The sequence below is a fragment of the Oreochromis aureus genome, linkage group 22 (genome assembly GCF_013358895.1).
Source record: "Oreochromis aureus strain Israel breed Guangdong linkage group 22, ZZ_aureus, whole genome shotgun sequence".
Classification (NCBI taxonomy): domain Eukaryota; kingdom Metazoa; phylum Chordata; class Actinopteri; order Cichliformes; family Cichlidae; genus Oreochromis; species Oreochromis aureus.
The window spans coordinates 30982066-31007330 of record NC_052962.1 but is presented as its reverse complement, the minus strand read 5'-3'; the positions used below and the strand labels follow the sequence as shown (position 1 = coordinate 31007330).

Here is a 25265-nt window from a genome sequence, read left to right as displayed (position 1 = left end):
TGCTGTTATTTGCATAAAACAGGAAGAGGCTCAGATTCCCCTGCTGTTCCACGTTTCGCTGCCCTTGCTGCACCCCAAAGAAATATCTGAATGTGATTCACAGACAAGAAATAAAAAAAGAAAAGAGAAACATATTAGCTGGCCTTGTGCAGGTTTGCACTAAGACTCAACACTTCTCCTTTCCTGGTTTGAGACTTTCCTCTCTCCACTTTTTAGCCCAGCGTGAATCTTTCCGTACAAATCCTACACTATCTGAGACCCATTTTTTCTCTCTCTTATACTCCTACATAGAATCCTTTTAAACGTATCCTGGTATGAGTCTTGCTCCACAGTGTGAACCTTTTACCTCCGTGTGCTGCTGATCAGTGAGATCTGGATTTGGTCCTGGGTTGACAGCAGGCCATCGCTCTCCCTGTGGTTTGACTAGCTGACCAATAAGGGAGGCAGACGAAGGACCCGGTTCAAGCAGAGGATAGGATGATAAGCAGGAAGGAAAGGCATAAGGAGTGGTTTTAATTGAGAGTGGGAAAGAAAGAGAGGGTAAAAATAGAAGGGATTAACTCAAGTTAAGCATTGTGGCACTTAACAGTAATGACTGTGCTCTTATTTAACCCTTTCCAAGTAACTCCTCTGCCTGTCTGTCCTGTGTATCTGTCTCTGTGTGTCTGTCTGTGTGACTCTGCTGGCTCTAAACCTCTAACCTGCGGCAAAGTCGGCGCAATATTCGAAATAAACCGCTTTTTTTCTAAATCCTTCTCTCATTTTTGTTTCAATCTTCAACTGAAACGTGTGGAGAGGCAAACCTGGCTCACACCAACATGAAGTATAGAACAAAGGATCATCACAGTAGTAAAGGCTTTGCCCCAGCTGGCAAAGGGGGGAAGGGCGGCAAAAACTGAAGTGCCAGCAGCTGGACTGAAATGCATATAGAGCAAAATGTCTGCAAAATGCAGCACAACAAGCCTCTGGGAGAGAATGAATGAGTCCCATTCAGCCTGATCCCAGCAATGACTGACTGCACCCTCACCAAGGGATTACACTGAGAAGAACATTACCACACACTTGTAAGAGGATTGTAACACACGTAGAAGAAGACACTACTCCTATCACTACAGCACACTCACAATACAAGAAGAACTGTCAATACCTCCTCCAAAACAGCCGTCATTTCCTTCATTTTTCTTTTCCTCCACCCATTTTTCCATCCCTCCTTCCAACCCCTCCATCCCCTCTGCAGAAGCCTTGGAGGATCCGTCCAGTGCCGGTGTAGTGGCAGGCGCAGTGATCGGCTCCCTTCTGGCTCTGCTATTGGTTGTTGCACTCATTGCCGTCCTCCTGACCCGCAGCCGCCGGCAGCAGAGGCGCGGGTACCCCAGCAGTGGGGACTCCATTGCAACAGGCAGCGGTGGAAGCAATGGCGGAGACTATGGCAACAAAGCCCGTCTGCTCTTCAGCAACTCCGGTAACAACAGCAGCAAGAACGGGACTGGCACAAACAACAACGGGCCCATCTACACGTATCGGGAGGGCTGCGATGCCACGGGAACTCTAACAGAAAAGGCCAACGACTACCACCACCATCATCTCCACCACGCCTCAACCGGCAACGCCCCTACTGCCCACGACATCCTTCTTAGCAGTGAGATGGATGAAGCTGAGAGGAGGAAGTTTGACCTCGATGACAGCATGGAGGAAGAAGAGGAGCGATACGACAGATTTGGAGGAGTGGCCGGAGGCGGAAACATTCTGCCTCCAGCCTATCACGTCCACCGAGGCCACGCCGGCGAAGAAATGGATGTGTACCTTGACGACGACATGGAGTCTCAGAGAGACGGCTCTGTTATTTCCCGGACTGCCATTTACGTCTGAAGGAGAAGGGGAAGGATGGAAACGGCAAAGGCTGAAGATAAGGAGATGTAGTGGAGGAAGTGGTGCATCCGAGCCAGCCCCTTTCACCTCTAAACAAATCAGCATCACCTCCATCAGCTAGACACCTGCCTGCTTATCATTCAACCTGATTAAAGATCTGCCATCAGTTATATCCTCTCAGCCTGACAGTGACCGTATACTTTGATAAAAGGTGGATTTAGCGAAAAATAATAAAAAAGGAAGCAAAAAGCCCAAAATGAAGTTGTTGTTAGGCTGATGAAGGAAAACTTGCAGTGGAAATAGTTCACTGTGGCTGAATATGTGACTGTGTTTAACTGTGTCATGGAGGAAGATTGGATTCAGTGTCACGGGAATAAAAAAATACTGCCAAGAGCAAAAAAAAGCTACAGTAACTCTGACGCAATGCTGCTTATTGCTACGTTCTTGTTTCTTCAGCTTTGCTGTGTGATTATGTGCTGAGTGACTAAACTGTTTGTATTTTATACCTTACCAGAAAATGTAATCAGCAAAATCTGAAGCACCATAATCACTAAAAAAAAAATCACCACTATCGAAAACTCGCCTTTCTTGCTTCAAAAGAAAAGAAAAATCTTCATCACGTTGAACTCTGTGTTAAAGTGTCCGAAAGGCTTCTGTGGATAGACGCGCTGAAGATGCCAGCTCTTCTGACTTCACTCGAGCCATTTCAAAACTTGAAAAGGCCAAACTTGTTTCTGTTAATCCCAGAGAGGACTTTGTTTGGGCTTACAGTGACTCCGGGTTCCCGCTGCACCCCGCGACACCACCTGGTTTCCTGATGGGTGCCGCTGAAGCGAGAGCCACCAAACTGAGTAACATAACAGACTTAACAGTATGTGCTAATGTGTGGCTGGCTGTGGTGTTAATGATGTGCATCATCTATATATTGGGCGCCGTCTCACGATAGCACAGTTGTTGTTATTGTTGTTGTTGTTGTTCTAGTTATCGTTGTTGTTACTGTTGTGTAATGGTGTTGATCTCGCTAAGGAAAAGATGCACCGACACACTTGGGGGTTTCACACAGTTCCACATTGGATCGGTAATGACTCATTTAATGAATTTAAAAAAGATTATTTGTTTCCGACTCAACTTTTTCCCTTTTTCTCTGTGTTATCGCCATCAATATTTCCCCCCTTTTCTATCCACGCCATCGCGTTCTGTTCCACATGAATTCTAAGCGATTTGTATATTGTCCTTTCACTCTGTCCCACACACATTACATCTCTCCCTCTCATTCTGGGCTTTCTTTATTTACATAATGGGCGGCTTAGACTGCCGCAATGACTGTGTGCAGGGAGAAGGGGATAACTTGTATTTATATTCCTATCTGGGTCGCATTCAATGAGGCAAAATATTCACCGGCTTTGTTGGGGGCTGCTGTATTTCATGTATTCATTTTCCATGTCCCGCCGAATGTTCTTACGCCATGTACCGGATTATTCCGTGTTCTGAGCTCTGATTGGACAGAAAGACACAGTCCAAGATATATTTCAAGAGAGGATGTGAAAACATTCAAAATTAAATCCTAAACTCTCAAGCCTTTGTTTCTTGTACACTGCAGAAGTACAGGTAGTGGTACATGTCTGGTTAAAATAAGTGACCCATCTGTTGATGGCGCGCGGACGTTTCACTTTTCCGAAAGAAAATGGTGCCGGGGAATTTCTTGAACATGCAAATATGCATTGGAAAAGGTTACATATTTTCATGATTTTTGTTTGATTTTGTATTAATTTGTACTTCTCTGAACTGTTGGTAGAATGGATTTTTTCCAACACATTTGTTAAGACATAACAAGAATTGGAAACTGACACTGAGCTCATATATTGTTGGAACACTTTTGCCTTATTGATTCCAAGGTTTTTCCTGCTCATATATCCTTTTTTTTTATTGTTAGACAACCAAATGGTCTTTTGTGTGTATGTGTGTGTGGGTTTTTTTTTAATTAAGTCTTGAATCACTTGTCTTTATTATGCCAAACTGCTTGCAATGGCACAATTGGAAGATCTGGGCAGGGAAATCTTACAGCTCAGACAGACGTCTTTTGAGATGCAACGACAGCCAACAAGGACACAGTTAAAGCGTAACAGAGGAGTGGTGCCTAGATGCTTCAGCAGCTGAACTGAGCACATCTTCTGCTTCAAGCTCCCTATGCTACATCACAAACACACACTGGATTACTATAGATGTGCTGTGTTTGATTGGGTGGTGTTTGTTTTGCAGCTGAGAGTAGAGTGAGTAAACCCAGAAATGAAAAACAGTTTGGTATTAACAGTCATTTACACTATAGAGTATTTTAGAAATATTTATGAGAGATGGATCTAAAAAAAAGGGAATCTTTAAGGAATGTGATTATTGTTAATCACGGAGCAGTCAGTACGTTTAGAGCGCAGACCGTTTATAGAAAGTTATTTTTCAAATTCACATTGTAAATCTATCGTATTTCATTATGATTATTTTTTATGTCTAAGTGCTTTGTAAGAGTATTTTGTCATGATAATGAAGACATTATTGCCCAACATGGAATATCTGTGGGTTGTAGATCTGAACATGGACTTGTTTGTAAAATGAAAGCGACGATATTTAAAAGTCAAAACCTTATTGATTTTTTTTGGTGTGTGTGTGCGTGTGTGTTTTTAAGAAGACTGTATCAGCTCTACTCCCACCCAAGTGAGCAGGTCCCTTGTTGTTGATTGTTGTTGAACATTATGCGCTGTGCAATCTGTTGTTCTGTAATTGAGACAGTCCTATCTGCTATGTTACAAAGCATTTCAGTGCAGACATTTCATGAAGCCTCACAGTGTGTTTTGACAAGTTGCCAATTAATCTCAGAAACAGCCATAGTGTTCTTTTGGTTGTCACATGTATCACATGTAGTAGGACTTGTTTATTGTATCCCTGGAGAGAAGTTTGGGTTTAAGTATTTAAGTGTATTTTCTACTCCGTTGGGTGCATGCATGCTCCAAGGTCCTTACTTTCAAACTCTGGAACTCAAAAATATGAGAAGTCATTTTCAGATAAACTGTATCGTCTAATGTATCTCATTCAGTACTTAGAGATAATTTTTTTAATGCATTTCTGTATTTTCCAAATGAAAATGAGCCCCTCCTCCTCCTCCTTTTTCTACTGTATAATGTGTTAATGATTTTCACCCTGAAAATAAAACTTTTTTGGAGGCTCCCGCTTTCATCCCCCTCCAGCATATTTACCCTCAATTTGGCCAATGCATGCCTCAACGCATCTTTTCTCTTAGGGGTTCTCACAGCGCCATAATTTTAAACAGTTGACTGTGATCACAACTTTGGCGCCTAATTAGTCTCGGAGTCTTGTACCATGGATGCACCCTTAGTGAGAAAACTCATCATCATTCATAACTTTTGTTTTTGCACAACCCATTTTCAATAAAAGAAAATCTTTCTGAGATAATTCTCTGTGGAAAAACTGGTAATTAATTAAGCAGAGCTGTCTTATTAGTCTATAAATACCAGACTCCCACAACTCTTTTAGGGGTTTTTTTAGAACTCAGCACATTTCACAGCACAATGTAGTGCAGTGCACCTGCTCTGGATATTTAGCCTCTTTAACAGACAGGCCACAGGACCCACAGGTTTTGCTAATTTAAGGAGCAGTACGCTCTATGTCTTACAACAGTGTCCCTTAAGTTCACACTTTTGCACATTGTTACATCTGCTTACACAGCATGTAATACTTTTGCTTGTCATGCAGCACAATGCTCCGTTTAAAGCTGGCATTAATGTGGGATTTGTATCTGGATAATGGCTTTCAATCCACAGACCTCTGGATTTAGACCTTTTATTTAAACATATTCTAACTGTTTTGATTCTAACTGCATGTGCATGCAAAGAAGTGAGGAAAATGTGACTAAAAGGACACTTTTGTAAACTGTTACTGATCAAGGGACATTGTGCATTAGAAAGACATTCATTTATACAGCAATCACTTTTTGTGCAGACTTATTAACCAAACCTAAGCATGCAGGAAGAGGCAAGATTACATCCTTAGGTAACATGCTTAATTACTTTCCTCACCTCCTCTCTTCATACCTTAGCCACCTTAGATGCAAGCAAAGGAGACAAGAGAGACCATAGGAGAGACGAGTTGAGGCGTTTGGCATATATTGAAAATGGACAAACTAGCTTCATTTTAAAAGTTTATATCAGTTAAATATGACAACTTACAAAAACAAAAGAAACAAGCAGAGGCCTACTCCCACCATGGTTTGTGTTTTTCAGCTCTGTGTTGCACCTGTTTTTATACATCACAGTTAAAAAGACTTTCACAAAGGATACACCCGTGCATCTTATCTGGCATCTTCTCCTGTAAGCCTTCTCTCTTCTTAAGATTCATTTCTGGAACCTGCACGATACACAGGCAGGGAAAAAAAAGCAGGCGAACAGGAACAAAATGGAGAAATGAGAAAAGACCACTGCATTTTCACCTGGAAGATTTGCAATCGGAGTTTAAGTCAGACAACCTCCAAAAATGTCAGTTCTAATAGTGCATTCTGTTTGCTTTCGCACCTTGCAATACTAGGTGCTTTTCCATCATCCAGATACACATCAAAATTTTATACCAGATGCAAAAAGTTTGGTAGCGTCCCTCAAGAACATCTGCTTATAGAAACTTAACAAGAAGAAGAAAAAAATAACAGATGTACTGTATATGATTTAAAAATGTGCTAATATGACTTTTTTATATTAAGTGAATCGGACTACTCGTGGCCTGTCCGGTGAGTTGGAAATGGGGCCACGTTGTTACAAATGTCCTCTTCTGATCTTTAGTTTGCCACCCTGACTCACATGGTGTGTGCTCTGGGAGGTTGTGGTCCTGAATGCAACCCCTGTAAAGTCTCGTCCTTGCTGCTGTGTGTGCGGCACCCAAGCTAAGCAAAGCACACTGTAACAGGTCACTTGGCTCTGTCGGAGGGAAAGAGACTGGAACGAAGGGAGGGGAGGATCGAGAATGAGGGTGGTAGCTCAATGCTCCGTCTGGGGAATACCAAATAGGCCTGGAGTGAGGAGAGAGAAAGGAAGACTTTTTCTTCTCAGATCAGAGAAACTGAGAGTCAGAAAAGACGAGACAGAACAGCAACTGAAACCTCAGCTCCTGCAGAGAGGATGAGAAGACATCTCCAGGTTTTTTTGTAAACCACCTGAGACCAGAAACATTTGAAACACTGTCATTTATTCACCATCAAGCCTGGAGTTAGAGATGGGCAGATTTGTTGCTTGTGGAGCCCAATTGGTTGGCTGCGGCACAAAGATGGCAGTGTGTGTGAAAGGAATAAGAGATTGGCAAGACGGAATTTACAGCCCTGACAATGAAAGCTTGAGGTGCGTAGGAAGTCTCTAAGGAGTCTTTCTGAGTACTATGCCACCCCTCCACTTGGCGATTGGCAGCTTTCACCCAACAACAACTGACAGTCCTTTTCAACCCGGCCAATTAGTGAAAAAAGCCTGTCCTGTTTAGCTTTCCTCAGCGCAGTCTATCTGCGACAGATCTTTTTAATTGTAAAGAAATGTTCAGCAGTCCTCCAGAGACCCTTGTGCAGGGGCGGAATTGTATATATTCTCCTTTTTCATATTCCATCTCTCTTTGCTTCTACTTTAGCACCCAGTACAAGCTGTTCCTGGCATGTTTAATTCAGTAGAAGGCATAAAAGTGTTCTGCATTATCTTTCTCTGCTTTGGTTTAAAGGAAGAGGAAGATGGCAAGACAGAAAGAGAAGGAGAGGGAAGGGGAGAGAGGGGAACAGAGTAAAGCGAGAAGAAGAAGAGGCCTATTAGTTATTGAGCTTGGCTTTTCTTGTTAATCCAGTTAAAGCCGAGCCTCTGCCCGGCCAGCTGAGACTTCAGCAGATGTGGATAAAGTTTCTTCCTCCCAACACTGGTTAGAGGAGATCTCATTGTGCTCTGTAACCAATTTACTTAACGCAGCACTGTCCTGCTTTCCTGCTTCTCCGGATACCTTCCTCCTCTCCCACAGTGCTGCTCTTGCAGTGTTCTGTGCTATACTTAGGAATGTAATTCGTCATGGCTTTTTTTTCATCCAGGTTATTTCAGGTTCTGGAGATGTGCACTCATATGAATGGCTATTCATTTCAAATGAAAGCTTTTTCACTTGTGTTTTTGCATGTGGGAAATAGTCAATAGATTGAGATGAATCACTTCACGTATTTCTCTCATTCTTTCACACACACAGCCCCGCAAGATGAGTTGAAGTGCTCGTTCAAGAAACTCTGCATTTTTCCTTTTGTATCCATGTTGTTTTCTGTGGTCTGTAACTAGTTTTGGTAGTGACTCGACTCAACACAATCTCAGACACACATATATTTAGATACATTGTTTAGAGTTTGCTGAACTTTTCCACAATATTTTTGGGCACCTCTTGACCTCTGCAAAAATAACTCAAATTCAGAATTGCTGCTGTGTAAGATATCTTTGCACATGTTTTTCTGCACATCGTCTGCTGCAGATTAATTTTAAACATTTGGCTTCACTGGTAAAGCTTTTTTTCCACTGCTTATTCACCCCACCTATTTCCTAACATTCCTGTTTGCTACTGTTTTTGTTGAAAATATTGGGAGAATCAACATTTGCAAGCCATTAAACCAAACCAGTGATCTGAAAAATGTTAAAAACAGGAGTTGTTCAGCTACACTCCAGAGTTATATAATTACTTTTCACAGTTAAAAATGGTTTTGGCCATTTTTCCACATCATCTTCCATATTAATAAAAAAAACTGAGAAAAATCAGCTTGTCTCATCAGAGTTAATAGCAGAACTAGTACTTTAACTGTCAAGTTTCCTTGACATTGGACAAATGTTTTTTGTCCTTGTCTCTCCTCAAGACATCATGGCTTCACAAAGCTCTTCAGCTTAAGTACTGCTCTGCATTCCTTCTTCTCATCAGGGGAAAGAGTTATCTTCTGTTCAATGATTTTCAACAAAAAAAAAAAGAAATCTCAATACACTAAAGATTCTGGGAGCGTTTCTTTAATGAACTGGATCAAAATAGACCCTTGTGATGCAAGAGAGCCAACTTTTGCTTGATTTTGAATGAACATGGCAGTGTATCAGCTGCTAAACCTTATCTTTGATGGTGACCTTTACATTGATGTTCAGACAAAGGGAACTCTGTAAGCTTTTTATCCATTACCCTAATAAAGCCATTTTTAATCATTCATCTTTTCGGTGAAAAATATTCAAGCTTTTATTTCCCCCTGCCTGAATGACCCCTATAATCTCTTTTCTTTGCTTTGCTTTGAATCAAAAGCCTCTCTGATGTTTCAACTTGTGTGGAAAACAGTTCTGATTATATGTTGTGCCAACCAAAAAACTTGATGCCCGAAGCGCTGACATCACTTTGCTAGTTTTTGATGTAATGCAGCCTTTAACTCCTTGTGAACGTAAATATATCTTTGGATTTCTCATTAATCCTAAATACAAAATTGACGCTAAGGGATGAATCTCTCAGATCTTAGAATGACTCAGTATTATGTTTTTAAAGGCTCCAAGCACTGTGATTTGGCAACTGCACAGAATGAGGAGCATTTAACCAAAACATCCTCAAAAGCCCATATGTGCTCCAACTGAGAATGACACACTTGTGTATAACAAGAGAGCTGGTAATGGTATCAGATTTTACACTCTGGATTTCAGCGTCCTATTGGCAGTTTAAGATTTCATGATCTGCTAGTTACAGGTTTTCTCCATCTGTCTGCAGAAATGCATTCTCTAATGGTGAAATCACTATGTGGTTGTGGTTTGCCAACCCAACATTTTTCTACAAACATTTAGCTTGAAAGAGATCTAATGAAAAATAAAGATGAATGCTTTAACTTTACTGTGGGCACGCCAACATGGTCAACATGACCTGCTGAAGTTCAAAATGCATTTAAATTACTTTCAACAAGCCAAAGTTGTTGGTTCCAAATAGACAGGTCTGAATATTTTGGAAACTGCTTATCTACTGGTATTTTCACACACAACCATCTCTAGAGTTTGCAGGGAATGGTCCAAAAAAGGCAAACTATCCAGTAAACAGCGGTTCTCTGTACACAAATGCCCAGCTGATGTCAGAGGAGAATGGCCAGACTGATTTGAGCCATAAGGAAAGCAACAAAAACTGAAGTATGTGACTACTTGTTACAACCGAGGCATGAAAAGCTCATCTGAATGCACAACATGTTAACCCTTGATGGAAATGTGACAATAGAAGATGGACACCGTTGCCAGGTCTGGTAAGTCGAATGGATTTCTGCTTCAACAGTCAGACGGTAGGGTCAGAATTTGAGAGCAAGGATCCATCCTGCCATATACCAGCAATTCAGGCTGCTGGTTGTGGTGTAATGGTGGGGAATATTTTTTTTGGTTCAAATTTTACCCCTGAGTACCAAATGAATATTGCTAAAACACAACAGTGTACCTTAGTATTGTTGCTGACCATTTCTGTCCCTTTATGACCACAAAGTGTTCATCTTTTGATGGCTAAATCCAGCCGGATAACATACCATATTACAACACTCAGATCATCTCAAACTGGTTTCTTGTACATTACAATGAGTTCACTGTAACTCAGATAGCCTCCAAAGTCATCAGATCTCAATCCAATAGTGCACATTTGGATGTGGCATGGATGTGAAAGTCTGCAGCAGCTGCTTTATACTATCATGCCATTATAGACAAAAATCAGAGGAATATTTCAAGCACCTTGTAGAACCAGGAAGATGTCAGATAGGGGGGTCAAACCTGGTACTGGCCTCTAAGTATATCCTTTAGAATTAAAGACATTGCTTGGTCAGGGTCATGGTTTTATTTTAGTGGGTTTCACTCTGTTCTGGGTTGTAGTTGGTTTGGCGATTTTATAATGGGGTTTTGGATCAATTGGTCAATGACACATCCTGGTTAAAACTATGATTACAAATTATTTCTGCTGTGGGTTATTTTGTAGATTATTATGTTATAATAAAAGACTTTTTTTTTCCGAAGTGACTGCCCCAAACATACATTGGGACCCATCCAGAAGAAGCTGGTATATCTTCATAAGTCATCTGTTTGATGGATTTCTGCCTTTCATTCATGACAGAACCCCAATTCACTGTTAGGAAGCTTCTTTTTTTTTTTCTTTTTTTGACTTGATTACAGTTTGGCAGGAAATGCTTCAGGAAGTGCTTTAGAGCTACAATCACAGCATAAAGAAGTTATCAGAGACACTGAAAAATGAGAAGCCTTGAACATAATATACAGTATAGAGCACTTTAATGCAGGATATGTAGTTTTAAATACTTGGTTCCTGATTTGAAAATCAAACAGATAAGAACAAAAGAGGTGAAATCAAAGCAAACTCTCTGTTTTGAACTTTAAGTTCTAGGACTCTTTTAAAAATGTTCCTTCAGATCATTGGTTGGTCTCAATGACCATGAAGGTTAGGTGAGTTAGTCCAGTGGTGTTACAGGTGATTTTGTGAACAACTACATGACAAAATGCTTCTCACCAGTTCAATAGGTGCTGATAAGGCAGAAGACTCCACAGCAAAGATGTTTGCATATCAAGCCAGAAACAGGAAAAACACTGAAAAACAGTAATAAATGGAGCAGATACAACTGGACTCTTGCACTGAGAGTGCTTAGCCCCTAGATATGAAGGCGATTAAAGGTGTGCTGCTGTTAATTGGAATGTACTTTTTAAGTGGAATCACAGAGTCATTGCTGGAAAAGAAACAGGCAGAGCAGAAAAGTTGATTCCAAACACCCGCAATGCTTCACTTACAGTAAACAAACAGATTTTATCAGATGTTGCAGAAGTTGACTTTGAGAATATTTGCTCTCAAGAAGTGATGTTTTGGAGGGGGTAAAATTATTTAGTCAGAACTTAATTTGATAGTGTTTTCCAAAGGTGTGACTGGAAGGATATATAAATGTTTTAGTAGTAAAGTTGTTACTTGCCTTAAGATTCCTTAATACTGGCTGAAATCTCATAAATAAACCTTTTAGATTTGTTTTTCTATATAAAATATGGCGCTAAATAAAACATACCCCAAAAGTGAGTCAGTCTTACTTCTAGCTGCCCAAGGATCAACACGGAGTCCTGAGTATAGATTTGTTTTCGTTTATCACAGGTTTGAAATTATTTCTAGTGTTCACCAGAGTTTTCATTGCAGGAGCAAACACATGTGAGCTTCTTCTCACATCTGACTGCACAGAGTTAAATAAGTTTTACGGGTTTTGAAACCTGACGCCAGAACCTTAACTTGTTTACTTATTATTGACAGCATACACATCATATAGAAAACAGTTCTATGTTCTTAAAGGGTGATTGATCTTTTATTTGTTGCCATGTTATGGCTTGAGACAAGAGGAAATCCTTAAAAGGTCATCTTTTCTGAACAACATGTTTTTAACAGAATTCTCATTAATCCAATTTAAAGTGCATGCAACACATTTCAGTGAAATTTTACTACATGTAGGCGAGTGACGTTATCGCTCCCCATGGGTGAGCTTTCTTTTTTCCCTCCACTTGAAGTAAAAATTAGGCTCTTGACTGAATAGAAGATTACAGCTCTTATTAACTCGTATTTTTAAAAAATATATAAATATACACAATATATATGTATAGTGAAAAGGCTTGTTGTGTTGGACGGCAGCCCGGCTTGCATCTTCCCTGCTTCTTTTGGGAGTGAAAGACCACAGGGCATGAAGTTCGACCATTAATTTAATATGAAGCCTGTCAAAGAATTCTTTTGCCTCTTTGACAGAATAAAAAACTGAAGGAAATATTAAGGGTTTATTTATAATGATCGAGGGGTTCATTCGCAAACACCATTGGAGATGTGCTTGATGCTGCACATGTGACTGAATTTGACATCAAAACACCTCAGCTGAAAGTGCGAGGCTTTTACAATTAGTCAGAGTATCTCTCTGCTTGAGACCAGTCCCTCTAAACTGCGGCACAGAAGTCAGAAGCGAGTGGCAAGAAATATCCATGTTTTCACTCTTATCATTGAAGAGAAACACATTTACCCGGGTTTTATTCTGCACTTAGTTCCTTTATTATTTGTCATCTGTCAAGCTGGGCAATTTACCAGTAATCTTCTTTATGTGACAACAAATGGATGAAAAGCATGTTCTTTTTTACAATACCTATTTAAGGCCACAAGAGGCTAAAGTGCATTACGACCTCAATTTGGAGTAAAAGCATTTTACTGGGACGGTTTTCTTCCAGCTCAGCAATATTGATCTGAAACTAATCAAGAGTGTGACGTCAATAATGACGTCTTCTTCCACAAAAGAAACTGCAAACCACTGGACACAGTTTAGATCAACAGAATCTAAAGATTAGTCACACAAATGTGAGTCACTAAAGTTAATTAGCATCTGTAGTGATTCAGAGCACGATTTACATTACTTAACTCCATAGTCAGTGTCTCAAAACATGCAGGGGAAAAAAAACTCTCTATATAAACCAAACTCACTTTTAGCAACAAGAAAGACATCACTGCAAAGGTAAATAACACAAAAACATGTAGTGTTTGTGCATTGCATTTAAGAGTTTATTAAGAAATTAAAAGTCATTAAAACAAAAGACATGAAAGCTTTTTTTTTACCTGAAAGCACTTGAAACACAGTGCACGTTATTGCCCTGTGGCCAAAATGTATATCATATTTAAATTAGAGTTTTTTGCATCAAATAAATAAAGCTTTTCTTCCCCCAATCTTTTCCCAGATGAGAAAAAATTCATGTTTTTTGGGCAAAAAACAATAAATAGTATCTTGGGTTTTTTTCATTTGAGAAACCTTTTTTTTTTTTTTTTTTTACACATTTCACAGATGGAAAAACAGGGAACTTGGAAACATTATCCTGGCAAATTTCTTTTTTCATATGTTCTTAAATCATAAACACAGGAAATAAAACTTGCTGATTTCATTTCGACTTTGATAATGGATCACCATAATTATTTTTCTTGTATTAACCTCACAGGGCTCTCATACAATAAGGTATTCAGTGCTGAAACTGCCACAACTTTCTTTGTCTTATTTAAAAGAGAAAGAACAAGCGTTTCTGTGGAAATGACATGAAATGACAAATATATCTCATTTTGGACAGAAATACCTGAAGTGCTACCAATATGCATTTCTTAGAACTCAAATAACCTGCAACCAAGGTGTCTTTGTCACTGTTGAGTACACGTTTTCTGCATCCTTATCAGAGTTTACCTATCATGGCCTCAATTTTACCAGATATTTGATGGCTGTGCTCCTGTCAGGGGTTATACTTTAAAGGGTATATGACGTGCTACACACACTAAGGCTAATGTACACAACTAAGCCCTGCACTCAAAAACTGACATAGATGTGATAATGTCTTTGAAGCTGGATTTAAGACATCAGTGCTCAAAGCTAAAGTTTGAAGAACATGTTCAGCACCATCTTCTGACAGTACAGAATGTGATGTCACGTGGTTGGTTGGGGCTTACATTACTTTATGTTAGCTAACTAGTGACAGAATTAATAGCTTGGAGGAAAATAATAACACTAAAACTAAAAGTCAGTTTAAGGGGATCACATTTGTGCTGCAACAATGAGTTTTATGCGAAGATACCGAGGATATACTGTTCCCTTTCACCCTCTGTCTCTTTAGCAGGAAATGGCTGTTCGCTGTTTGGCTAGCTGCACTCAAGGGAAAATCCAGCCCTTAGCCGTAATGTTCGAACAATTAGCGAGCAGTGTAATCTGCTGGCAAAGCAGATGTTTGCAAGATACTAGCAGCACTATTTTATGCAATAAGATATTCTCTTTTTTCCCAACACAAACAGTTTACTACAAGCCTGTCACACCAAAATATAACAATTTCTTACTGAAGACGATTGGAATTCCTAACATCCATCAGCATGCCGCAGGGGAAAAATACATTTTAAAAAATCTCCACGTTACACTCTCCTTCACTTACATTTGGACTTTGCTTTTCCTCACTTCGAATGTAAAGTAATACAGTCAGTGAGATGATGTGAGGAAAAAACCAAAGGTCTCCAACAAATTGTCTCTTCGTGGGAGCCTCAGCTTTATTCCACCTCCACACACATCAACCTACTTTCCCTGCAGATGTGCTGATGGGATTTCTGATCATGCTTCGGAAAGAAACTTAGTTATATTTGTGGTGTGATGTGCATGTAGCGGGCTGTTATGTTGTAAACTGTCTGCATGTCCTTGGGAAGATTAAGATTATTTTATTGCATTAAATAGTGCTGATCATATCAGCTGATTGTGCCGATCCAGTGAACAAACAGTCACCTGGCTCAAACAGGCTCTCCTCCACACTGTTCTTATTTATAAAGTGCTTTACAAACCCGAACATTATGGCTAACAGCTGGATTTTCTCCTGCGAGTGCAGCTAGCCGAACACGAGGAGCCACTTCCTGCAAAAGAGACAGAGTGAAAGTGGACAGTCCCAACCAGCCATGTGACGCCACGTTCGGTGCTGACAGAAGATGTTTTTCAAACTTCGAATTCAAGCACTGATTTCTTGAATCCAGCTTCGCAGACAGTGTTACATCTATGTCAGGTTTTCAGAGTAGGGCTTATTGGTGTATATTAGCCTTTATAATTTAGCAGTAAGAGGGACATGAAGGCTACACAAATAAAATCATGAAATTTAGGTTTTTGGAGCAACTGGCCAACTGTGCAAGTCTGAGGGTTCCAGGGCTGTTGAATCTTCTGTGCAAATGTCGATTTACTTCCAGTACTGAGCATTTTATGTTATTAGCTGTCTATGAAAGGTCACATTCCTGAAGAAATCCTACATTTTTATCGGTTCTCTCAACAAACTCTGAATGAATGTATGGAAACAAGTTGGAAATCCACAGAGTTAGTAAGGAAAAAAATATAGTAGTAGTCTTATTTTCTCATGAAAACAAATGTCAGTGCTTATTCATTTCCCTGAAAAGATCGGACTAAAGCAATATGACCTCTCCAAAAGGTTTACCAGTTACCAGCTACAACCCACATTTTTGGTTTTATACAAGAAAATAATTAAAAATCAATGCCAAGTTAGCTGTCTCCCCTCAGTTCCAGTCTTCTGTATTGCAACTGTTCAGAAAAAATTAAAACTTTCAGATGTGTAGTAAGTATCAAACTTAAATCTGAAGATAAGTGTGGTTTGGCACACAAGTATAAGGCCCGGAAACTAGGGAGACTGCCGGGCAGATAACGGATTCCCACTCCAGCCACGTTCACACGTTTAACAGTGTAACATATATTTTCATTAATGAGTGTGATCTGAGAGATCTGAGAACTCTCCATCTCACAGCGCTCCTCTCAGAAAGTCAACAACAGTCAATGCCAAGAGTGAAGTCCACTCCAAGTTAGCTGTCTCTTCTTATCTCCAGACTTCTGTTTTGCAACCGTTCAAAATTCACTAAATCAGCTTTCTGATGTGTAGTTAACCACATTCATATATTATATATATTTTAATTAATAAGTGTGATCTGAGAACTCTCCAGCTCAGACAGTGAACCAGTTGGAAGTTGGTCTCAGCGAGAATAATCACTGGTTTGCACTTTCGATTTTATGACTTGGAGTTTCACTGTGACAAATGGCTGACTGCAGTCAACCTGCTGTAAGTTTCACTGCTGTATATATTACAGTCTGGTTTCATGGCTGCTGTGTGTTTGCATCAATGTGCAAATGAAACTGGTGGAAGTTCCAAATGTTGATTAGCGAGACAGTTAAGGAGGAGAACTAAAACTTTCTACTTTGTGTTTCACTGCACAAGTAGAAATGCTTGCATTAAAGTGCTTTGTGGTGTAGACTGTGTGCGTTAATTAGTGCCTTAGTATGTACTGGTGTGTGTGTATATGTGCACTGTATGTAGTTATGCGGCAAAAGGTGCAGGGGTGCTTTATATGAGGAAGCAAGCTCACTTCCTTACTGCAGGAAGCAAATTTGACAGCTGAGTAATTGTGTGTGTGTGTGTGTGTGTGTGTGTGTGTGTGTGTGTGTGTGTGTGTGTGTGTGTGTGTGTGTGTGTGTGTGTGTGTGTGTGCGTGCGTCTATGTGTAGGCTGAGAATAACACCACAAACTTTTCTTTTTATTTGCTTTTCTTCAAGGAATGAACTTGACAGCAGAGTGGGTTTTATTGTGAGCATAATCTGCAGATGTGTTTTCACTCTATGTATTTTTCACCTCAGAGTTACTGCTGACATGATGCAGCAGCAGCAATTAGCATAATTTCATGCACACATATATATCATGTTTGTATCTGTTCATCACACCTCCAGTTATTTTATGCACCATAAATTAGAGAGCGAAGAAACAGAAAAACGGCGGAAAGAAAACTACATATACACAAATTAGCACACTTAAACTGTTAAAAAAGAAGAAGCTTGATGTCACTGCAGGAGATAGATTACAATTCGTTTTCACTTTATCTTACTTGTTCAGATGGCTTTAAATTACTAAAGTTGAACAGAAAAGTGTTTGTGTGGGTCCATGTATGTGTGTGTGTGTGTTTTATTCTGTTTTGAGCCAAACTTTATCTGTGATCAGAAACCAAAGATTTTAATTTTAAAGTTCTGCGTAGATGCAAATGTCTCGCATCATAGTTTTTTGGTTTTTTATGTATATGTTTTTCCACAATGTCATTTATACAGTCACATATAAACTAAGTCAGTAATTTGTCATAAAAAGTATTCTGCTATAAAACAAATAAAGTAACAATTTTTTAGGTCTGTTGCTAAACCAGGTAACCGTCTCACTGGTAGTTTAAGTCTCTTTTCAAGAGCGATTTGGCAAAGTAGGCACAGTTGATATGAGTATACCAACATTATATATAATATAATAAATATTACTGTCACACTACAGTACAGATGAGAGGAAACAGGATTTACAGCTCTTATATTCAAGCAAAATTTCATTTCCATTTTAATTTGGCAGCAATAACACTAACCAATAAAACTCATTTTGCCATCCTTTAAAATTGACTTAAATTCCCTCATAATAACCTACTCTCGCAATTACAGGTCATTCTGCGGAATATTTCAAGAAGAATATATAAAGCAGCATATTTAAAGGTTTTTATTTGTTTGCTTGTTTTTCTTCTAATTTTACCCTGACCTCAGGAGAAAGAGAGAGCACATCAGGTACTCATTTGGGACTTTTACACAGACTAGAGTGAAGCAACCCAACGAGAGATTTATGTATAGAAGTCAGTCAACTGGAAATGCTGCAGACACACGGAAATGGCCACTTTACAGCTAAGATTCAAAATAATTAAATAATTTCTGATGGGATTTAATTTGTTTACCACGTTTTTGACCTAGAAGGACAAATTTCAAAGTTGTCTCATGATTTTATTATTAGTTACTTCATTCAACTCCAAATTATTTACTAACCATGATTTCAGAAACTGGCAAAACCTGATGAAATCTGCTGAAAACTATTTTCGTATTAATCCCTAAAACTGTAATTGTTATTGTTAAACATGCTGCTATAATCCGAAGTCTGATGATGTTCATTTTCTGTGTGTTTTAATGTTTTTAAATGAGTCTTTAATTACTGTTTTAATAACTTAAAGTGTTTTGTAATTGCTTTTAGGCCTTTTCTCTCTGCTAAGATGATTTTGCTCCTTTGATTTTCATTTATTGGTTATACTTCTAGTGACTCAATGACTAAACTGTGAACATTTCAGGAACACGTCATTTTATATAGAACAATGTTATGAGTCATTTTGGCAGTCAGTGATAAAAGAAAGAAACTTCTCTAGGCGACCTTACATTTACCTGCATTTAACACCATATTACTGTAAGTTGAGTTAAATTAGACTAAACAGGCTCTTTTCTAGAGACTTCTCAGCTCACTTACTTATACTGTAAAAATGTTATTTATACATTTCTGTTACAAGATGATGCAGGCTCTCTCTAGGTGACAAACTGTTTCTCAATAAAATAATGTGATAAAAAAAATCATTTGAGATGTGACAATATTAAATATTGAGTTATAACAGCAGATGTCGTGCGGCTGGTAAAGCGCTGCTCTTCGAGTTTGCAGCCTCTACCCGTGATTAAATTCTGGCTCTATAAAGCTTCAGTCTGCACCAAGCGCCATCTCCTCAAGATGTTTTATGTTTACTATGGAGTGAATACAATGCAAACCTAACTTGAACGCACTGCCAGCAGTATCAGGTGCTGTAAACCAGCCACAGACTGCAGCTTGAAATGTAATTTGCAAGCGTGTCAGTGGATGCTGGCATTTCACCCAGAGTTAAAACGAGATGGAGTGCAAAGTACTGTATCTAGCTTTGTGGTGGGTGCAGTCACACAGATGGTTTCTGGAATATTAACAACATAATGGATAGCAGTTTCTTTATTTATCAGTGCAACTTTAAAGGTCAATGCATGTCAACTTTAGGCTGAACATAGATTGCATATATAGATGAGAGAAAGCCTCTGAAGGTAATATAAGTGATAGGCCCGTGTTGTATATTTGAATTTCACTGCTTGTACTGATGGTGATACACGTTAGCTTTGTGTCACAGTTATTAAAAACCAAAAGCGGTTTATATGAAAGTCTTCCATCAAGACAAATCATCCCACCTTATACCTGAGAGTATATTTCTAGAAACCCACAGGAAAGGAGCCGAACCATGAGGGGTAGAGTGTGATTGACTGAATCAGGCCTGTATGGACAAATGCTTTTCTGTATCTGAATTGCATCCAGTGTAAACAAAGTATGTAAGGATCTCGCCACTGATCAGGTAAACCAGACGTTTTCTTTTGCAGTCAGTGGAAAGAGTCACTCCAAAGTCTCGGCCTAAGTAAGACCTTTGGAGGATATAATGGAACTGGAAAAAAGGTAATGCAGCTTTATTATATAGACTGAAAGCTGCATTTCTACCAAGTTTTTCACTTTGACATAGTATAAAATATTGCATCAATTGACACAGTACATGTTAGTCCCACAAGAACTGTGTGACTCATAAAAATCTGCTAATATGCATCAATACTGAAACCCAAAGATAATTACCAAACAGAACAGCAGCTGGAAATACAGTTTTAAAGTTAATTGGATTTTTAAAAAAAAATCGAATGCATGAGCACACAGACTATTGCATGAAAACAAACTTTAGATTTATTTTTATGCTTTTTTTAATTTGCTTTGGTATTTAGGAAAGCTGCATTCACATAAAACATGTTTGTTATTAAAAAAAAAGATGAATCTGCAATCTGTGCCACAAAGTGGGGAAAACACAGGAAGTAAATCTCCAATAAGATACCACAGGAAACTAATCTTCACAGTAAAACAGGAACTGAAAATGAATTAAATAAGGGGGAATGATGAAGGGCAATGTTGTAAAGAGAGAGACGCAAGAGAGGGGAGCAAGTAAAACTAATGCAAGACAAGAATGAAACTTAACCTTGAAAGTGAAGCTGGACATAAACGATAAGTGACACTGGAGACTAACCTAGCCATGATAACGGACAGTAAGGCACATGAGGGAAAACAGATGGGGAGAGGCTGGGGAGGCTAGAATAACAAATAAAATCCAAACAAAAACCAGAATTCTGCTCAATAATTTTATAAGAACAAGAAAAATCTTCAAACCCTGGAATAACACAAAAACCTAACCAGAAACCCAAACTCACATCTACTAAACTAATGACCAATCCCAGTGACCAGAGCAGTTTAATACTGTTCCCCATCATTTTCCCATTTATGTCTCCAAACCTGGGCCATTTCTATATTTTATTTTCATGTTTCTTTAAGAATTTCTTCTGCCATTAAATAGACTGTCATTCAAAAAGTAGTCAGATGTTTTATACAGTTTCTCTTACTGGTCCCTCGATGCCGGGGTCACAACGGGACTCGTGAGATGTAACAAAACTTATGTTGCAAGGTAATTAAAGCCTACATGTTTTATTATTTTTAGTGGTTTCATGGCACATTCATTTATTTATGTCATAATTTATTTATTTAGTTTCTGCTTTTTGCAGTTTTAGCTCTCCATAATCAGAAACTGGTCGACTGCAGCCAAGATGTGCTTGTGCACATTTGACCTTCACAGCATTAAGGCAAAAAAAGCTCTCATTTTCTTGGTTTAGCCAAAGAGAAAAGAAAAATAGAGAAGAAATGAGAAAAGTAGGACAGTTATTCTCTCACAATAACCACCAGGAGTCGACTTGATGAAATGTAAAATGGTAGCCATTATGCTTAATGTAGATCATTTTTTCCTTTTTATTTCTTCATTTCCTTTTTGTTGTTTTCTTCCCCTTCTTTTCTCTTGACTAAGCAGCCGAGCAGAATACAGGAAGGACCTGTAGAGAATGAAACAGCTGGCGGTGAAATGAAAAGTGCAATTTGAAACAATGGATTTTGGAGAGAGGCAGACTGTGTAACCACGGGACACCGATGAGGGCTGCAAGTGCAAATCAGTGACGCATTTATTAATTGAAAACTCTTTCAATTATCTTCTAGGACTTGCTTTTGTCCGGCTGCAGAGAGAGACAGAAAAAGAGAGAGATGGTCGAAAGAAACAGTCCCAATTGGCTTCATCATATGGCACAAGGAAAAAAAGTGAAAATAATTGAATAATTTCTAAATCCCACACTGATCATCATCATATATTACATGTCAGTTTCATTGCAGCAGATAAATGTATGATGTATAAAGATATGCTTGTGTTTCGCTTTTGCCACATTGTTTTTCTAGACTGTGAAAATTAGTCTGACAGCGTCTTATTTTGGAGACTCAATAAAGATGCAGTTATGTTCTTAACATTATGTAGTGTTGATAGATGTGTTTTCCCATTAAAAAAGCCTGTAATTGACACAGTAAGTCATCTTAAATTCTCCACTGTGCTGCTTTCTAAACTGACAGCAAAGTCTCGAAGATCTAAAGAACTGCAGATGCCAATCCATTCTGTCTTTGGCATGGCAGGGAGGAGACGGTAAACAGATAAGGAATAGACAGGAATCCATCTACTTCTCAATGTCACTTTCTGTCTCCAGTCAATACGAGATAACCTTTGGTGAAATGATCAGGAAACCATATCAAACCAAACTAAATGTGGGGCAAAGAGTGTGTGGAACAATGGGAAGCATGTAGAATGATGAAAGGCAACAATTTTAATACACCTACTCTAAATAAAAGCACACACACACAAACACACGCGTGTGTGTATTTATATCCTTGGGGAAATCTCATTGACATAATCCTTTCCCTAGCTGTTTACCCTAACCCTAACCATCAAAAACAATGCCTAACAGTGACTCTTACCCCAAACCTAACCATAACCTAATTGTAACCCTGACACTAAAACCACATTTTGAGTCACGTGGGGACCGGGATTTTGGTCCCTACAACGGCTGCTGGTCCCCTCCAGTATAGTAAAGTTCCAATGTTTGGTCCCCACAAAGATGTTAATACCTGTCCACATCTTACACACACATCCATCCATCCGTTCTTTGTTGGGCCACTTGTTTTGTACTCTACCGATGCTATACAGACCATAAATATCACATTTTATCATCCATCCATCCATCCATCCATCCATCCGTTCGCTTCCGCTTATCCTTTCCAGGGTCGCGGGGGGCGCTGGAGCCTATCCCAGCTGTCATAGGGCGAGAGGCGGGGTACACCCTGGACAGGTCGCCAGTCTGTCACAGGGCCAACACAACCATTCACGCTCACATTCACACCTAGTGACAATTTGGATTATCCAATTAACCTATCCCCTCAAACTGCATGTCTTTGGACGGTTGGAGGAAACCCACGCAAACACGGGGAGAACATGCAAACTCCACACAGAAAGACCCCGGCCTGATGGTGGAATTGAACTCAGGACCTTCTTGCTGTGCGGCAACAGTGCTAACCACCGTGCCACCGTGCTGCCCACATTTTATCAATTAATACTTATCATTTAATTCATATTTTTGGAAATTGATTGATGACTACATATTTACTTATGTATTTATTTAATTAGTTATATTTAAGTATTTTAATTGGAATTACTTGAGCTACGAGGCTGAGGCAGATAAATTGTCAGTCAACCAATAAACTAAATCAATTGAAAATTAACACTTTAGATGAATTACTTTCAACCTAAATATTTTATATAGACATATATAAATACTTAGACGAATATAAAATATAAAAATATAGAATATAGAATTATTTTATATTGTATTGTAATGATAATATACATAAACAGTTGAATATACATGTACACGTCTGTTATTTTGAAGAACTATGTAGTTTTAACATTTTAATACGCGCCACGGTCTATTTACTACAACTCAGTAAATTCAGCACTCGAGATCTTTGTGTATTCAAGCAGATTGACTCATGGTGTAATTGTTGCTGTTGCAGGGCTGATTGAATAATCACAATTAAAACATGCAGCACTTTGTTTGACAAGTACAATAAATGTACAGAAATGTGTCCTTGTGGAGGTTCTCAAAGGATTAATACACAGTATAAAACCTGTTCCCTGAATTCATTATGTTAGTTATCATCTCATAGTTTTAATTTGCACACATGAGCAAATCTCTGCAGACACAGGAAGTTGAACCTTCAGACACACTCTGAGCTTCTTGCAAAACAACTAATGATGATTTCTAAAGAAGCGGCCACATGATGGTAAGATGGTCCTAAAAATCCATGGGGTTGAGTCCAGTGCTATTTTTCACTTTAATTCCCCCAAATCACGAGTTTCTCAAACATTGTGATCAGTTCTCTTATGTTGATTTAATCATTTCTTTCTAAATGAAGACTTGTTTTTAGCAGCTGCTTCTGTGGTAAATGTTCCAATTCTATGAATGGCTTCAGACACTGAACTGAATTAGCTGTTCAAAACAGACTTATTCAGTTTATAACTAAAGAATTGTCAAAAATGTTGGCTATTAATAACTTTGCTCTTAATAACACTGAAATGTCTTTAACCAACGTGTTTTTGTCAGGAAATCCTAATTACTTTCAAGACTAAAAATCCAAACTTCAAAATCAGTCTCTGATTTTGAAGTCTTGGTTTTTATATGCCTAAATCTTAAAAATAAAACAAACGAACAAAAAGAAAAAACATCACATCTGCGTATGTGTAAGCAGAATCTGTAGGGAGAAGAACAGATTTTAGGTACCAGAAGGTTTCTGGTTTCTTTTTCCCTGCTGGTAGCTTAATGTAGTACTCACCAATCACATTTTAACAGGCCTATGTTATATGCAGATAAGAGTCCATGTGAGGAGGGCAACAGTAACTGCGTTTGTTGAGACACAATTCAATTTTTAAGGGGTCAACCATCCAGTGGACGGTCCACAAGACAGGTGAAGAAGAGGGTGCAGGCAGGGTGGAGCAGATGGAAATGAGTGTCAGGAGTGATGTGTGATAAAAAGAAAAGGGAAGGTTTATAAGGTGGCAGTGAGACCTGCTATGGCGTATGACTTGGAGACGGTGGCATTAATAAAAAGAGGCTGAGCAGGAGGTGGCAGAGATTTTCATTGAGAGTGACGACAATAGACAAGATTTGAAATTAGTAGATCAGAAGGACAGCTCAGCCTGAGCTTTTCGATTCAGAGTTACAAAGGCAAGGTGGTTTGGATATGTGCCGAGGAGGGATAGTGGATATGCTGGACAAAGGATGTTGAATATGGAGCTGTGGGGCAGGAGCTGATGAGGATGATCAAAGAGAAGATTCATATACGAAGAGCGACATATTAGGAATAGGGTGAGATGGAGGCAGATGATCCGCTCCTAAAGACAGAAGCTGAAAGAAGAAGAACATTTTATTGCTTTTCGTTTAAATTATCTGCATTCAAAACATGTGGGAAACACAAAGACTCGGCCTGGATATCCACTGGTTAGACCAGGAGCCCTGAAACACCGGCCGTTGCCCTTGAGGCTAAGTCAGCAGGCCAACTCCAGATTGAGATCAATCATGTTATATGATTTCTCCAGGCTAACCTCAGAAAGATTTCATTACAAGAACAATTTCTCTTTATAATGAAACTCGAAAAACTTTTGTTGTATCGGCAGCAATATCTTCCCATATAGAGTAATGGACCATCTAACATTATTATTGCTGTGTGTTTGAGTCAAACTGTGTTGTAACTTTTAACTTTTACAACTGCCATAAGTCTTGACTTTAAGAACAACTGGTGAAACTAGGAGCATAAACCCACGCATATTAACAGGATGTTCATCACTTCAGACCTTCTGTCCAACCAGGAGTTGTTTCCTCCTCTGGGCTCTATGAATCTCCCACTGCAGTCAGGAAGGGTGACTCACTCCCATCTAGAATAGGCTTAAACCTATCTCAGTAAAAACACCTTGTGTTGTGCTTTCCGACTCTCACG

At 39.1% G+C, this 25265-nt stretch overlaps 1 protein-coding gene across 3 annotated transcripts in view; it reads left to right on the top strand.

Annotated features, from left to right (window-relative positions):
* The window catches only part of pvrl2l (PVR cell adhesion molecule related 2 like), a 317496-nt gene that overhangs the window by 172952 nt on the left and 119279 nt on the right, over positions 1 to 25265 (top strand). The window contains exon 7 of one of the 3 annotated variants that reach the window (XM_039605478.1): positions 1238 to 3445. The exons of the other annotated variants lie outside the window; for them this stretch is intronic. Coding sequence (XP_039461412.1) covers positions 1238 to 1869 — 632 coding nt within the window. The 3' untranslated portion in view covers positions 1870 to 3445. Of the gene's footprint in view, positions 1 to 1237; positions 3446 to 25265 lie in introns of those variants that run through there. 3 annotated transcript variants of the gene reach the window in all.